The sequence below is a fragment of the Symphalangus syndactylus genome, chromosome 20 (genome assembly GCF_028878055.3).
Source record: "Symphalangus syndactylus isolate Jambi chromosome 20, NHGRI_mSymSyn1-v2.1_pri, whole genome shotgun sequence".
NCBI classification, from domain to species: Eukaryota; Metazoa; Chordata; class Mammalia; order Primates; family Hylobatidae; genus Symphalangus; species Symphalangus syndactylus.
In genome coordinates, this window is record NC_072442.2 from 57,954,551 (window position 1) to 57,970,496 (window position 15,946).

General features: G+C 39.8%; 1 protein-coding gene across 4 annotated transcripts in view; it reads left to right on the top strand.

The window, feature by feature from the left end:
- Positions 1 to 10,920, top strand: part of LOC129470464 (myosin-8) — a 32,592-nt gene extending 21,672 nt beyond the window's left edge. For 3 of the 4 annotated variants that reach the window (XM_063629438.1, XM_055258320.2, XM_055258321.2), the window contains exons 23-38: positions 61 to 206; positions 293 to 383; positions 468 to 857; positions 1,574 to 1,700; positions 2,369 to 2,487; positions 2,615 to 2,811; positions 4,264 to 4,447; positions 4,532 to 4,697; positions 4,796 to 4,920; positions 5,812 to 6,120; positions 6,804 to 7,007; positions 8,023 to 8,148; positions 8,234 to 8,404; positions 8,590 to 8,694; positions 9,256 to 9,351; positions 10,639 to 10,788. In XM_063629438.1, the coding sequence (XP_063485508.1) occupies positions 61 to 206; positions 293 to 383; positions 468 to 857; positions 1,574 to 1,700; positions 2,369 to 2,487; positions 2,615 to 2,811; positions 4,264 to 4,447; positions 4,532 to 4,697; positions 4,796 to 4,920; positions 5,812 to 6,120; positions 6,804 to 7,007; positions 8,023 to 8,148; positions 8,234 to 8,404; positions 8,590 to 8,694; positions 9,256 to 9,351; positions 10,639 to 10,788 (2,706 nt within the window). Of the gene's footprint in view, positions 1 to 60; positions 207 to 292; positions 384 to 467; positions 858 to 1,573; positions 1,701 to 2,368; positions 2,488 to 2,614; positions 2,812 to 4,263; positions 4,448 to 4,531; positions 4,698 to 4,795; positions 4,921 to 5,811; positions 6,121 to 6,803; positions 7,008 to 8,022; positions 8,149 to 8,233; positions 8,405 to 8,589; positions 8,695 to 9,255; positions 9,352 to 10,638 lie in introns of all 4 variants that reach the window. The other variant, XM_055258319.2, reaches the window with a different exon arrangement.
- The last annotated feature ends 5,026 nt before the right edge of the window (positions 10,921 to 15,946 follow it).

Below are 15,946 nucleotides of genomic sequence, written 5' to 3' on the forward strand. Positions count from 1 at the left end.
GTGAAAGATTTTTTAAAAAATATATACTTTCAATTTTTACCATATTTACTTTTTTATTAGCTTGAAGGGTCTCTGGAACAAGAAAAGAAGCTTCGAATGGATCTAGAAAGAGCAAAGCGGAAACTGGAGGGTGACCTCAAATTGGCCCAAGAATCCACAATGGATATAGAAAATGACAAACAGCAACTTGATGAAAAGCTTAAAAAGTAGGAGCCTTTTAGAAAAAAACTTCTATGTGATATCATCTTTCAATTCATATGAGTATTAATACGTCTTGCTCTTCTGTCTAAAGGAAAGAATTTGAAATTAGCAATTTGATAAGCAAAATTGAAGATGAGCAAGCTGTAGAAATTCAACTACAGAAGAAGATCAAAGAGTTGCAGGTGAGTCATCTCACCTCTATTTTTTCTGCACACCAAAAAAACACTGAAGTTGAGTTTATGTTTATGTGCTTCTTTCGTTCCCAGGCCCGCATTGAGGAGCTGGAGGAGGAAATCGAGGCAGAGCGGGCCTCCCGGGCCAAAGCAGAGAAGCAGCGCTCTGACCTCTCCCGGGAACTGGAGGAGATCAGCGAGAGGCTGGAAGAAGCCGGTGGGGCAACTTCTGCTCAGGTGGAATTGAACAAGAAGCGGGAGGCTGAATTTCAGAAACTGCGCAGGGACCTGGAGGAGGCCACCCTGCAGCATGAAGCTATGGCGGCTGCTCTTCGGAAGAAGCACGCAGACAGTATGGCTGAGCTTGGGGAGCAGATTGACAACCTGCAGCGGGTCAAGCAGAAGCTGGAGAAGGAGAAGAGTGAGCTGAAGATGGAGATTGATGACCTCAGCAGTAACGCAGAGGCCATTTCCAAAGCCAAGGTACCCAATACTGTCTCTAAATGAAGGTAATCATCTGTAAGAACACCCATTGTTCTCTATCACTAAACATTGTTTGCAGGCATTTAACAGCACTACTCAAATATTTTCTAACCTAATATATCCCACTCTATGGTATTTTTTAAAATGCTGGTTATGATCTATTAAGATGATTTTTTTTTTTTTTTGGGACGGTGTCTCGCTGTCGCCCAGGCTGGAGTGCAGTGGTGCAATCTCGGCTCACTGCAACCTCCTCCTCCCGGGTTCACGCCATTCTCCTGCCTCAGCCTCCCGAGTAGCTGGGACTACAGGCGCCCACCACCACGCCTGGCTAATTTTTTGTATTTTTAGTAGAGACGGAGTTTCACCGTGTTAGCCTGGATGGTCTCGATCTCCTAACCTTGTGATCCGCCCACCTCGGCCTCCCAAAGTGCTGAGATTACAGGCATAAGCCACCACGCCCCACTTATTAAGATGACTTCAAAATCCACTTTAAGCAAGTGTCAATATCATTGGAATAAATGGTCTCCAACAATGACCAGTTTAGGCACACTATGCACTCACCGTGCCTAAATTCTTGCATGTTCCACAGAGTTGATGTCCTAACTTTCTACTCACACTTGACATGAATTTATTTACTCTACAAATATTTTAAGAATCAAGTTTTAACCTTTTTATTGCATTCAATGTCTCATCTTTCATTGCTACATATCCTGTAGGGAAACCTTGAAAAGATGTGCCGCTCTCTAGAAGATCAAGTGAGTGAGCTTAAGACCAAGGAAGAGGAGCAGCAGCGGCTGATCAATGACCTCACAGCACAGAGAGCGCGCCTGCAGACAGAAGCGGGTAAAGACATCTTCTCTGGGTCCCAGCACCATGGACTACATAAAAAGGATTCTACGGATTCTAATAAATAGCAATATTCTCACTTTAGAGAAAGATAAACAAATGATTAGAGTTTGCTGAGAAGGTCAAAAAGGAAAGAAAGCAAAACTGAGCAGACAAGTTTATTTACAACACTTCTATGGCAATGCTGCTTTTAAATCTCCAGTTCTAACCAGTGCTAAAAAAATACTTGGAAGCAGATGAAGTGTAGATTAAACACATCACACACAAACAGACACACACACACACACACACACACACAGGTTGAGTATCCCTAATCTGAAAATCAAAACTCTGAAATGCTCCAAAATTCAAAACTGAGGGCTGACGTGATGTCCAAAGTAAATGCTCACTGCAGCATTTCAGATTTTACATTTTCAGATTAGGGATGCCGAACTGGTAAGTGTAATGCAAATATTCTAAAATCAAACAAAAATCTGAAATCTGAAACACTTCTGGTCCCAGGCATTTCAGGTAAGGTATATACAACTTGTATATATATATATATATATATATATACACACACACACATATACACATATATATACACACACATATATATATAAATATAAAAGGTTTAGGCTTATTTTTATGCCAGTAAAAAATTCCCTTATGTCTATTATTCCTAGGTGAATATTCCCGACAATTAGATGAGAAAGATGCTTTAGTCTCTCAGCTTTCAAGGAGCAAGCAAGCATCTATTCAGCAGATTGAAGAGCTGAAACATCAACTAGAGGAAGAAACTAAAGTGAGTTTTGCCAAAGATTTTTTTGACTAACCAAATCTAAACCTGCCCAATTAGGCTCTACTTGGGATGTGTAAGTTAAATATCACTGAATACATGAATTTATGTCACTGAACTGCTACTTCTGCAGGCCAAGAATGCCCTGGCACACACCCTGCAGTCCTCCCGCCATGACTGTGACCTGCTGCGGGAACAGTATGAGGAAGAGCAGGAAGGCAAAGCTGAGCTGCAGAGGGCACTGTCCAAGGCCAACAGTGAGGTTGCCCAGTGGAGAACCAAATATGAGACGGACGCCATCCAGCGCACAGAGGAGCTGGAGGAGGCCAAGTATGTGCTGTGTGAACTCTAGAAGAGGAACTCCCAGAAGCAGCTGTGATATTTATGATGATGATAACATAACAATAGCAAAAGCTAAGATTTATTGAGTGCATACTGTGTCAAGCATTTTACATATATATATGTATGTATGTATATCAGCTTATTTACCTTCATAACAATATTATATTGCTATCATTATTCTAATCCCCATTTTACAGATGAGGAAGTTGAGGCTATAAGTTGTTAACCAACTAACCCAAAGGTATCTGCTTAATAAATGATACAGCTGGGTTTGAAGCCTATCATTCTGATTCTACAGCCCACCTTCTTAAGCATTGAGTAGAAGACATACCTCTTAAAACTCACGTTGGAGGCCACCAAACCATACATAATGTTTAGGGTTGGCCTAAATAAAGTGAAGCCTTAGTCTGCATATAGACAAACGGAGAACTTCAAGTAGATCTCCTTGGGCAACAAGCCAAAGGTTTTTCTCTACCATAAGGATGTGTACTTGGCACACAACTGAAAATGAACTGAGAATGTAGAGAATTCAGGAGGCAAAAAAAACCTGCCTTTGTTTAAACTGCGTGAATTGTCCTGATTTACCTATCAATTTCTTTCCCTGGAGAGATTGTCCGAATATAATGATTAGAAGAAACTGGCTATTCTTTAGAGAAAAAAATACATAAAATGGAATGGAAAGTCTGAGAAAGCAAATGAATATGCTCAGTATATTTCTAGCCAGTAAAATATCTAGTTAACCTCAAATCCATATTAGAGTGAGAATGGATATATAAGTCAAACAACAAGATTGTCCTGGCTAATAATTTTCCACAGTCATACTCAATCAGAAGTCTTGAAAATCCTGAGTTACTTAGGTAGTAAAGCACATACAATGGCAGCACCAACAGCAGCCTCTAAGAATTCTATGTTCCAAGGACTTGTTTCCAACTCTTCACCACTTTGGATCTTTCCATACAGTTTACCAATCTAGAAAGCAGTTCTGGCTGCCACCGTTTTGAAAATCATATGCTATTTGCCAGTATAGAAACAGGACTGTGACCAGGCACAGTGGCTCACACCTGTAATCCCAGCACTTTGGGAGGCCAAGGCAGGCGGATCACCTGAGATCAGGAGTTCAAGACCAGCTTGGCCAACATATAGTGAAACCCTGTCTCTATTTAAAAAATATATATATATATACAAAAATTAGCTGGGCGTGGTGGTGCACGCCTGTAATCCCAGCTACTTGGGAAGCTGAGGCAGGAGAATCGCTTGAACCCGGGAGGTTGCAGTGAGCCAAGATCGCGCCACTGCACTCCAGCCTGGGCGACAGAGGGAGACTCCATCTCTCAAAACAGAAACAAAAGAAAAGAAACAGGACTGTGAAAAGGGACCAAGGAGGTTATCACTTTGCTTCTGGTCTTGGCCATTCTCCTGAATGCCTGGCTAACTTTTCAGGAAGAAGTTGGCCCAGCGCCTGCAAGAAGCTGAGGAACATGTAGAAGCTGTGAACGCCAAATGTGCTTCCCTTGAGAAGACAAAGCAGCGGCTCCAGAATGAAGTTGAAGACCTCATGCTTGATGTGGAAAGGTCTAATGCAGCCTGTGCAGCTCTTGATAAGAAGCAAAGGAACTTTGACAAGGTGGCCCAGACTGCTTACACTTTAAGAGTGTTTTACTTGGTCTTCCCTTCTCCTTGGATCAACTCATGATTTATTGCTTTTCAGGTCCTATCAGAATGGAAGCAGAAGTATGAGGAAACTCAGGCTGAACTTGAGGCCTCCCAGAAGGAGTCCCGTTCTCTTAGCACTGAGCTGTTCAAGGTGAAGAATGCCTACGAGGAATCCCTGGATCAACTAGAAACGCTAAGAAGAGAAAATAAGAACTTGCAACGTGAGTCCTCACAGTCCTCCCTACTCCATATATCCCTGGGAGGACCTTTCCATGTTGCCATCTTTCTGACCATTTCTCTCCTGTCTGTTCAACCGCAGAAGAGATTTCTGACCTCACTGAGCAGATTGCAGAGGGAGGAAAGCAAATTCATGAATTGGAGAAAATAAAGAAGCAAGTAGAACAAGAGAAATGTGAAATTCAGGCTGCTTTAGAGGAAGCAGAGGTACATATTACCTTGTATTATGTTATGGAAAAACAAAGACAAACATCAGTTAAAAAAAAAAGTGGGGCTAGTGATAATTTAAACTTACAGGATCTTTACGAATGACAAGTTGGCAATAGTTATCAAAATCCTTAAAAATGTAAATACTCTGACCTATCAATTCTATTTCTAAGATTTTATCACCCAAAAAATGTCAAATGGAATAAAGCTTTAAGACAAAGATGTCCAATCTAAGAACAAAAGTAAGCAAATTACAGAACAGTCATATGATGAAATTTTATATAGCCATGAAATATGATTATTTTGGAAAAATATTTTATGGTAGACAGTAATTTTAAAGACACAAATTTGCATAAGCAATGTAATTTTCATTATGTAAAAATATATAGAAGTAGGAAAAAAGACTAGAAAAAATACACCACATTAAAATGTTTATCTCTTTACTGGGGGAACAACAGCTAGGTTTTCCTTTGTTTTTATGCATTGCCTCCACATTATACAATGCACATATATTATGTAATCGGAAAAAAATCAACATATTTTAAAACTGATAGTTTCTAGGTCAGGGGCTAGTATATCACACAAGAACATTTTAATTTCTAAAACAGATTGAGAGTTTATATTTACTATACATGAATTTAATTATATAATTTTATTAGTACTAATATGAACAATATTTGTATAGCACAAAGCACCTTTATTGCAGAGCTGCCCTATATAATCTGTCACTAAATAAACAAAATAATGATTTACCTAGAAGATTCCCAGAACTACTGTATTATACTTTGTAAAATTAGACAAATTGATATTGACAAGAGTTTGGCTCACGAGGGAATATACTCCAAATACTCAGGCTCTTCTCCGTTATTAATTGATCACTGTTTTGTTAAGGCATCTCTCGAACATGAAGAAGGAAAGATTCTGCGTATCCAGCTTGAGTTCAACCAAGTCAAGTCTGAAGTTGACAGAAAAATTGCAGAAAAAGATGAGGAAATTGACCAGCTGAAGAGAAACCACACTAGAGTCGTGGAGACAATGCAGAGCACGCTGGATGCGGAGATTAGAAGCAGAAATGATGCTCTGAGAGTCAAGAAGAAAATGGAAGGAGATCTGAATGAAATGGAAATCCAGCTGAACCATGCCAATCGCTTAGCTGCAGAGAGTTTAAGGAACTACAGGAACACCCAAGGAATCCTGAAGGTAAATGGGTCCACATTCACCTCCCAGATGAAGCAGGGAAAGTACCTGTCATCCATTTCCCAAACACCTTTTTAAACCATCCTTTTTTTCTCTTAACAAATTATACAGCTGGCCACACAAAGGTAACTGAATTAAACACACATAGAACATACTATTTTTAAGAAAATGTTATGTAGGAGAACAAACAGACGCCTAGGCATTACAGTATGATATGAAAGAAAGTGAACAGACTTGGGCACCAGACAGGCCTGAGGTTGAGTCTTAGTTTTGTCATTTACTAGCTGCCTAATTTTAAGCAAGTTATTTAACCTCTCAGAACCTCTGTTCTTTCTTCAAAATAAGAATGAAACTATCCACCTCACCGAGTTACTGTGAAGATCAAATGAAATAACAGATGTCAAGTCCTGGATAGAGCATATGGAAACTGCTCCACAAATGACAGACATTTAGTGACTCACACATGACACAATAACCAGTTAATGGCAGAAACAGAACAAGAATCTATGTCTCCTGATAATTCTCTCTCACCCTAAGCAAATGACCTAACCATACTCAGATGCATTCAAACGACAGGCATAGGTCATCTTCTGTTCCTGGCACCAGTAAATCTCCCAGTTCATCTCCTGGGATCTTCAAATCCTCTTCAGAACCCTTAAGCCCTTTCTCTGTTTTTCACTTATCAGGAAACCCAGCTCCACCTGGATGATGCTCTCCAGGGCCAGGAGGACCTGAAGGAACAGCTGGCGATCGTGGAGCGCAGAGCCAACCTGCTGCAGGCCGAGATAGAGGAGCTGCGGGCCACTCTGGAACAGACAGAGAGGAGCAGGAAAGTCGCAGAACAGGAGCTCCTGGATGCCAGTGAGCGTGTCCAGCTCCTCCACACCCAGGTGAGACCCTCACATCAAGCAAATTGCTGGTGTACTGGTAGGGTGATGCATTAGAATTATAACATGAAAGTATTCAATTTGTAGAGATATGTGTATGTAAACAAGGATGGGGGATATGCTCAAAAATACTCATTGCCATTATCTTAGAGTAATTAGATTATGGGTGCTTTTTTGTTTTTTGGTGTGTGTTCCTGTTTCTTTCTTGGGGTTTCTACCCCCCCACCAAAAAAAGCTATTATTTTTTTTATTTAAAAATAAGGTTTGGCTATTTAGATTATTTTGGAAACCATGAGGTAGAATAATATTGAGTAAAGATACCTGTTGCCTCCAAAATCTGAAAATGTTCCATGCAGTGTTTCTCATCGGTAGCACTTAAGCATTTAGCACTGCTGTGTTCACTGTCCCCATGCCTTACAGCACATTTAGCATTCCTGACTTGCCCAGGCATTAAATGCAGTAGCACCCTCTAGTCATTTTGACAACCAAAAATATCTGCCCCTAAACATTTTCAAATACCCATTGAGACAATATTGCTTCTCTCTGAGAAACACTGAGTTGAAATCTTAAGATTATGTTTTCATAAGACAAATTCAGTGCTCTCCAAGGGAACAAATCATGAAAATTCAGAAAGAATAGATTCCTTCTAAGCAAGAAACTCTCAGTGCCTGCCACTCACAGAATGAATCTATTCTTTTCTATTTCCAACCTTCCAGAGAGAGAATAACTAGTGATGTCTGACTGAAATATAATTAAAAGAACAACTAACTAATGGACGCCAATAAAGGCATTCTCAAACCTCAGAAGTCCTTATGCATAAATCAGGTGGACACTGGGGAAGCTGGGGGAAAGGAGTTCCTACTTTGCAAATAATTAACATTTTCCACGGAACAAATAATTAAAGTTTAGTGAAATGTTGCCAGCAGATCCCCTGCAAGAACCAACAAGTAAGACACTTGTAAAATCTCAAGAAGGCAAACTGAAAATTTTGTAAATTTCCACTGACTACTTTTAACAGAATACCAGCCTCATCAACACCAAGAAGAAATTAGAAAATGACGTTTCCCAACTCCAAAGTGAAGTGGAAGAAGTAATCCAAGAATCACGCAATACAGAAGAGAAAGCCAAGAAGGCCATCACTGATGTAAGATGAACATTTGGCCTACTGACACACGTATGCACCTGCTACCATCAAGTTTCATTACTTTCTTAATTTATTTCCTAAATAGGCTGCCATGATGGCTGAGGAGCTGAAGAAGGAACAGGACACCAGCGCCCACCTGGAGCGGATGAAGAAGAACCTGGAGCAGACAGTGAAGGACCTGCAGCATCGTCTAGATGAGGCCGAGCAGCTGGCGCTGAAGGGTGGGAAGAAGCAGATCCAGAAACTGGAAGCCAGGGTGGGTGTCTCAATCTCTCTAAATCTGGGAAGGGAAAAAGGGCACTCTGTCTACCCTTCTCTCTTCCTACACAAGACTCCCATCCTGTCCTGGGGCTGGGAACACTCACCCCATGCCTTCAGTAGGTCTTGGGCTAATTAATATCCCCCAAGACCGACTGCGTTAAGTATTTTTCTTGGCTGCAGGTACGTGAGCTTGAAGGAGAGGTTGAAAATGAACAGAAACGTAATGCAGAGGCTGTTAAAGGTTTACGGAAACATGAGCGACGAGTAAAAGAACTCACCTACCAGGTAAAGGGAATAGCCTTCCAGAATATCCAGTCTTCCTGCCCAGAAGGAAACTGAAAACCTTATGACTATTTATTTATATACCACTCACAAACAAATACGCATTAACTGGGTACGTATAAGGAGTAAAGACAGTTGCTTATCACAGACCTATACTAAAACTTAGAGAGGCCTTCAGATTTCTAAAGTTTAGAAAATAGCATGAGAGTAAAGAACACAGATTTTAAAGGCAGATAAACTGGGTATTAGTCCTAGTTTGGCCTCTCTTGCTTCTTGAACTTAACACTCTAAACCTCAGTTTCTTCACCTGTAAAATAGGGATAACAGCATCTATTTTCCAGGATAGGGAGGTAAGGACTAGAGAAGATGTGTGCAGTTCTCTAATACAGTGCCTGCACACTGGAAACATTTAACAAGAGTGCTGTTAATTCTATGAAGAAAATCTCAGAGTTGATCAAGTTTACCCCAGGCCCACCTGCCATCATGCCAAATGGTTTTATTTTAGTACCCAGAGTAGCCTTATCTCTTTGGAATGAATGCAGATTATTTTTTTCAAACTTTCAGACTGAAGAAGATCGCAAGAATGTTCTCAGGCTGCAGGACTTGGTAGATAAATTACAGGCGAAGGTGAAATCGTACAAGAGACAAGCTGAGGAGGCCGTAAGTATCTTTAAGCCCTTGAGGAAAGAAGGAAATTTCTTCTGCAGTAGAAGGTAGTTTAAAAGAATGTGTCAATAAGGAAGAAGACAAAGTGAAAATCTACCACTCATATTTTAAGAGGGATGATTTTATAAATATGAATTTGTCCTGCCAAATCCAAATTACAGAATAAGACTTCAAAAGGAGATTTTTTTTTTTTTTTTTTTGAGACAGAGCCTCGCTGTGTCAGCCAGGTTGGAGTGCAGTGGCGTGATCTTGGCTCACTGCAACCTATGCCTCCCAAGCTCAAGCGATGCTTATGCCTCAGTCTCTCCAGTAGCTGGGATAACAGGCGTGCGCCACCACACCTGGCTGGTTTTTGTATTTTCAGTAGAGGCAGGGCTTCACCGTGTTGGCCAGGCTGGTCTCGAACCCCTGGCCTCAAGTGATCCGCCCACCTCAGCCTCCCAAAGTGCTGGGATTACAGGCATGAGCCACCACACCCAGCCAAGATATTTTTATTATTAAGCAATTTGTAAGGGCTGACGGGGACAAGTTCTAAACAGCTCACTTACTTGATAGCTGCAAATGATATACAGTGGAAATTCTAATTAATACCATCATAAATATTCCCCTCCCTCTAGACATAGAAAAAATCAAGTTCTCAAAAGCCAAACATCAATCTTTTACCCCACCTGACTTCTTCACTCACTACTAGTGTCATCAGTGGGGGTTCTTGTCCCCACATTTGCTGTAGCTACTATAAGAACATGTTAGAAGATTCTGTACCTATACTCTTCCTGGTTATCCCTCCACTCTTCCAGACACATGTGGGAAGGTAGGAAGTAAACAGGAAGGAAGAAAAGGAAAGAAAAAAGGGAGAGGCATAAATGGCAATGAGTCAAATAACAGAGGAGACTTTCTGCCTAGTCCCGTCTTTTCCCTTTCTTTATATATTAGAATCAAAATATATATTAAGTGATATTTCCCCAATTATAATTTGGCCTTACATTTACTTACTGATGTCTGTAAGGGTACATAGGTCTCTTCCTCCTTTCCACACAGAACACACATCATAAAAGGATGTATGGGCTTTATATGAAGCTGTCTCCTCCACTTCAAAACTGTCCTTTCATTCTTTAAAGTAAAAATTGTAATTGAAGTTATAAACTCTGTCTAGGTTTGAAGTCTGATATGCTAAATAGACCATAAGAAGGAAATACCTGATTTGAGGAACTAATCCTGTCTGGTGATAAGTTCAATGAGAACCACACAGTCTAATTCTCATAATTTTATCTCTATTCTTAGGAGGAACAATCCAATGCTCATCTATCTAAATTCCGCAAACTCCAGCACGAGCTGGAGGAGGCCGAGGAACGGGCTGACATTGCTGAGTCCCAGGTCAACAAATTGCGAGTGAAGAGCCGAGAGGTTCACACAAAAATCAGTGCAGAGTAAACATACCTGCCTGATGCCATCAAGTGGCTGAAGAAAGGCACAAAATGTGCTATTTTTGGTCACTTGCTTTATGATGTTTATTTTCCTCTTAAAGCTGAATAAATAAAAACTACAATAAATGTATACATTAAACCGGACTTTCATTTTTTCACTTGCAAAGCTAATTATGCTCACAGTTCTCACCTAGCTGTTAATATCTTAATATTATATACGGCTTTGCAGAGCATTCAATATTTTATACCTTCAGCACCACCCAACAGTCCCTTTTCCACCTCTTCATGCCCCCCAACACACACACAAATATCTTTTGCTGAGCTTGTTTTTATTATATCTCTCTAGATTGTTACAAATTACTAAGAAAAACACTCCCTGAGGCTGCCCTCCGTATGGGCCCATTCATTTATTCCACAAACAGATATTGAGCATCTGCTATGTGCATCAATACAATAAATCAATAAATAGTGCCAGCCACTATTTAAGTTCTGTGGGTACGGTAGTGAACAAAATATAGTTTCTGCTCTCCAGGAGCTTATATTCCACAAGGAAAGAAAAGCAATAAATAAATTCATAACTATGTAATGAGCCAGACTATAAGTACTAATGGGAAATTAAAAAGTAGGAGGGAAGCATTTACTATTTTTTTTTTTTTTTACTGAGACGGAGTCTCGCTCTGTCGCCCAGGCTGGAGTGCAGTGGCGCGATCTCCACCCACTGCAAGCTCCGCCTCCCGGGTTCACGCCATTCTCCTGCCTCAGCCTCCCGAGTAGCTGGGACTACAGGTGCCCGCCACCGCACCCGGCTAATTTTTTGTATTTTTAGTAGAGACGGGGTTTCACCGTCTCAGCCAGGATGGTCTTGATCTCCTGACCTCGTGATCCACCCGCCTCGGCCTCCCAAAGTGCTGGGATTACAGGCATGAGCCACTGTGCCCGGCCGCATTTACTATTTTATAGAGAGTAGTCAAGGAAGGCATCTCTGGTAAGAAGACATTTGAGCAGTGACCTGAAGGAGGCAAGAGAGTAAACCAAGTGAGTATATGGGCACACAGCACGTCCAGGCAGAGAACAACAGAAAACACAAAGGCCCTAAGGAAAGGGCAGGTAGGGAATGTTAGAGGAGCAGGGAGGAGGCCAAGCAGGGCAGGAAGAGAATGAGCAAGATGAGACAGTTAAGGCATAAGAGAGGAACGGAGAGGCCAGATCATGTAGGGCCCCTTGGCCACTTCAAGGACTTTTGCCTTTATTCAGAGTAAAGTGGGAAAGCTTTGGAGGGTTTTGATCAGGGTGATATTAACATACATTTTAAAAGAATCACTCTGGCTGCCGTGTTGAGAATAAACTAACGGAGCAAAGATGGACACTGGGAAACTAGTTAGGAGCTTACTGAAAAATAAAGGTTAAAAGATGACAGTGGCAGTTGGGCACAGTGGCTCACGCCTGGAATCCCAACACTTTGGGAGGTCGAGGTGGGCAGATCACTTGAGCCCAAGAGTTTGAGACCAACCTAGGCAACACAGCAAAACCCCATCTCTACTAAAAATAGAAAAAAAAGAAAAAAATTAGCAGGGCATAGTGGCACTTGCCTGTAGTCCCAGCTACGGGGGAGGCTAAGGTGGGAGAATCACCTGAGCCCGGGAAGTCAAGGCTGCAATAAACCAAGATCACACCACTGCACTCCAGCCTGAGAGACAGAGTGAGACCCTGTCTCAAAAAAAAAAAAAAAAAAAAAAAACCAGCAAACAGTAACAACAACAACAAAAACCATGACAGTGGCTTAGGGCAGAAAAATAACATCAGGAGACAAAGAGAAGTAGGTGGATTCCAGATTTACTGAAGGTAGCTAGCATACATGGGATTGTCAGATAGACTGGATGAGAGACAGACAGAAAGAATGAACTTATAAAAGAGGGACAGAAAATAAGACAAAAAAAAAAAAGGCTTGATGGAGTAGAACCTCCAGAAAGAGAGGAAGCAGCAGAACAAAAATTAAATCTAGACAAAGACTGTACTTTATGCACTCCTTCTACCTTCTAACATTTACTCTCCCCCAACCTCTAAACCCCTATCAGCCTCAATCTTTTCATTATAAATTGTATAGACCACAATCTCAAATGTGTCTAAGTTAATAACAAAAGTTTAAAACAAAAAAGAGAAAAAAATATATTAAATAATCTCCAAAAAACAAGAGGAAATCAAAACTATAATCATAAGAACATCTAGAAAGAAACAAAAGAAAAAATCTTTGTGACCTTAGCTTAGGCAAAGATGTCTTAGATATGACACCAAAGACACAGGCCACAAGAGAAAAAACTGATCAATTGTACATCATCAAAATGTAAAGCTTCTGCTCTTTGAAAAACACTGTTATAAAGAGAATGAAAAGACAAGCCACAGACTGAACGTATTTACAACTTATATCCCTGATGAAAGATTAATATTCAGAATATATAAACAAATCTAAAAATCCAGGGAAAAGGAAACAACCTAATACTTTAAAAGGCAAAAGGTTTAGACAAACATTTCACTAAACATACAGATGATAAAAAGGCATCTGAAAAAACATTCAACATCATGAATCATGAGAAAAATATCAATTAAAACACAGTAAGATACCACAACACACTTACTACAATGACTAAAAGACCAAAGTGTTGGCCAAGAGTCATAATGTAAAATGTTACAATGACTTAGGAAAACAGTTTGGCAACTTCTTTAGAAGTTAACAAATTATCTATATGATCTAGCCATTCTATTCCTAGGTATTTACCAAAGAGAAATGAAAGCATATGTCCACATGAAGACTTGTACACAAATGTTTATGGCACATTTATTTGTAATAGGGGCAAAAACCAAAAAGAAGAACCAAAATATCCATCAACAAATGAATGGATAACAAATTATGGTATATCCATACAATGAAATACTACTCAGCAATCAAAAGAAACTATTAACACAAAAAAGGATGAATCTCAAGATAATTATGTTGACTGAAAGCAGCAGCCTCTCCAAAAAGTACATACTATATGATTCTATTTATATAAAATTCTAGAAAATGAAAACTACAGTGATAGAAAGTGGACCAGTAGTTGGCTAGTGATGCAGAGGGAGGGTTTGTGGGGGGCACAAAGAAAGGGTGGAGGGGATTACAAGGGAGCAGGAGGAAATCTGGGGGGGGTCGATGAACATGTTCATTATCTTGATTGAGATGATGGTTTCACAGGCATCTATGTATGTAAAAACCTATCAAATTGTGCACTTTTAATATGTGCAGTTTTAAATGTCAATTACACCTCCCTAAATCTAAAATTCTGCATTAGGGGAAATACCACAATTATAGTACTCTGGGAAAATAATTAATAATTAGAATACTATATGACAAACTTTAAAACCAGAGTTATACTTTTTCACAGAAATTGCATGAAGCCTGTTTATCAGTTTGTTGACATATTTACTATGTTGAGTCTTCCAATTCTTAACTACAGTCTGTTTCATTTAATTAGATCTTCTTTTATTTCTTTCATCAGTGTTTGGTAGTTTTCAGCATACAAGCCATATACAAGTTTTGTTAGATATATGTCAAACTTTTTTTTTTTTTTGAGATGGAGTCTCACTCTGTTGCCCAGACTGGAGCGCAGTGGTGTGATCTCGGCTCACTGCAACCTCCACCTCCCCGGTTCAAGGCATTCTCCTGCCTCAGCCTCCTGAGTAGCTGGGATTACAGGCATGCACCACCATGTCTGGCTAATTTTTGTATTTTTAGTAGAGACAGGGTTTCACCATGTTGGTCAGGCTGGTCTCAAACTCCTGACCTCATGATCCGCTCACCTTGGCCTCCCAAAGTGCTGGGATTACAGGCGTGAGCCACAATTCCCGGCCTGTCTATCATTTTTTTTTAAGTGACTGTAAATGGCATTATATTTCTAATTTTGCTGTCTACATGTTCACTGCTAACATACAGAAAAACAATTGATTTTTTCTCCTTTTTTTTTTTTTGTTTTTGTTGTTGTTTGAGACGGAGTCTTACTGTGTTGCCAGGCTGGAGAGCAGTGGCTCACTGCAAACTCCACCTCCCAGGTTCAAGTGATTCTCCTGCCTCAGCCTCCTGAGTAGCTGGGATTATAGGCGCGTGCCACCATGCCCAGCTAATTTTTGTATTTTTAGTAGAGACAAGGTTTTACCATATTGGCCAGGATGGTCTCAATCTCTTGACTTCGTGATCTGTCTGCCTTGGCCTCCCAAAGTGTTGAGATTACGGGCGTGAGCCACGGTGCCCAGCCTTCTGTTGTATTTCTTAAGATTTAGATCATAATTGCAACTCTGCTGTTCTTAGAACAAAGAATGAGTAAATGTTGCAGTTGGGACAAGAGGGACAGATTTCTCACAGTCGTATGTGATAACATAATATGACATCCTTTAAGTTTTGCAATGCAATAATAAAATACATCCTTTTTCACAAAAATACATGACTTCATCAATATTTTTAAGAGCCTTCCTAATCCTTTGATCCTGAATTCATTCTCGGGAAACATCTATTGGGTCATCATTTTTGTCCATTTTCAATTCTTCAATTGTTAACTAGTTCAACACTGCTGAATGCACGCTGGTCAATAGCTTTGCAAAATTCAAGCCAATTTTTTTTACTACTTTCACTGACTTCACTAAATTCTGCAACTGTTCCAAGATTTCCCATTTTACTTTGCATTCAACTTAAATTGATAATTGCATATTTACAATATGTAATGATCAACAAGATCATTAGTGAATACTTTTTGTTTTCCTATGCAATATCATTATTGTGAAGGCTCCAATAACAGGGACTCCACTGTTGCAAACTGAACACTATCTTTAGCCTTTGCCCAGAAAGTCTGTTCTATAGATTTAACAATTAAAGATATGCATAAGCATTTATGTACACATATATATTTAGCAGAATATTTTAAAGAACAGAAACTTAGAGCACCCTGAATGCCAATAATAGAAAATTTGTTATATAAATTATGTCATCTTCAAAGCATGGTACACTATGTAACTATTAAAAATCATAATCTAAAAGAATAGTTAATATCATGAGAAAATTTTAAAATGTGTTCTAAAAGCAGAACACAAAACAGTGCTTGCAGACTGATATCTCAATTGTGTATGTGTTTAAGAATACATAA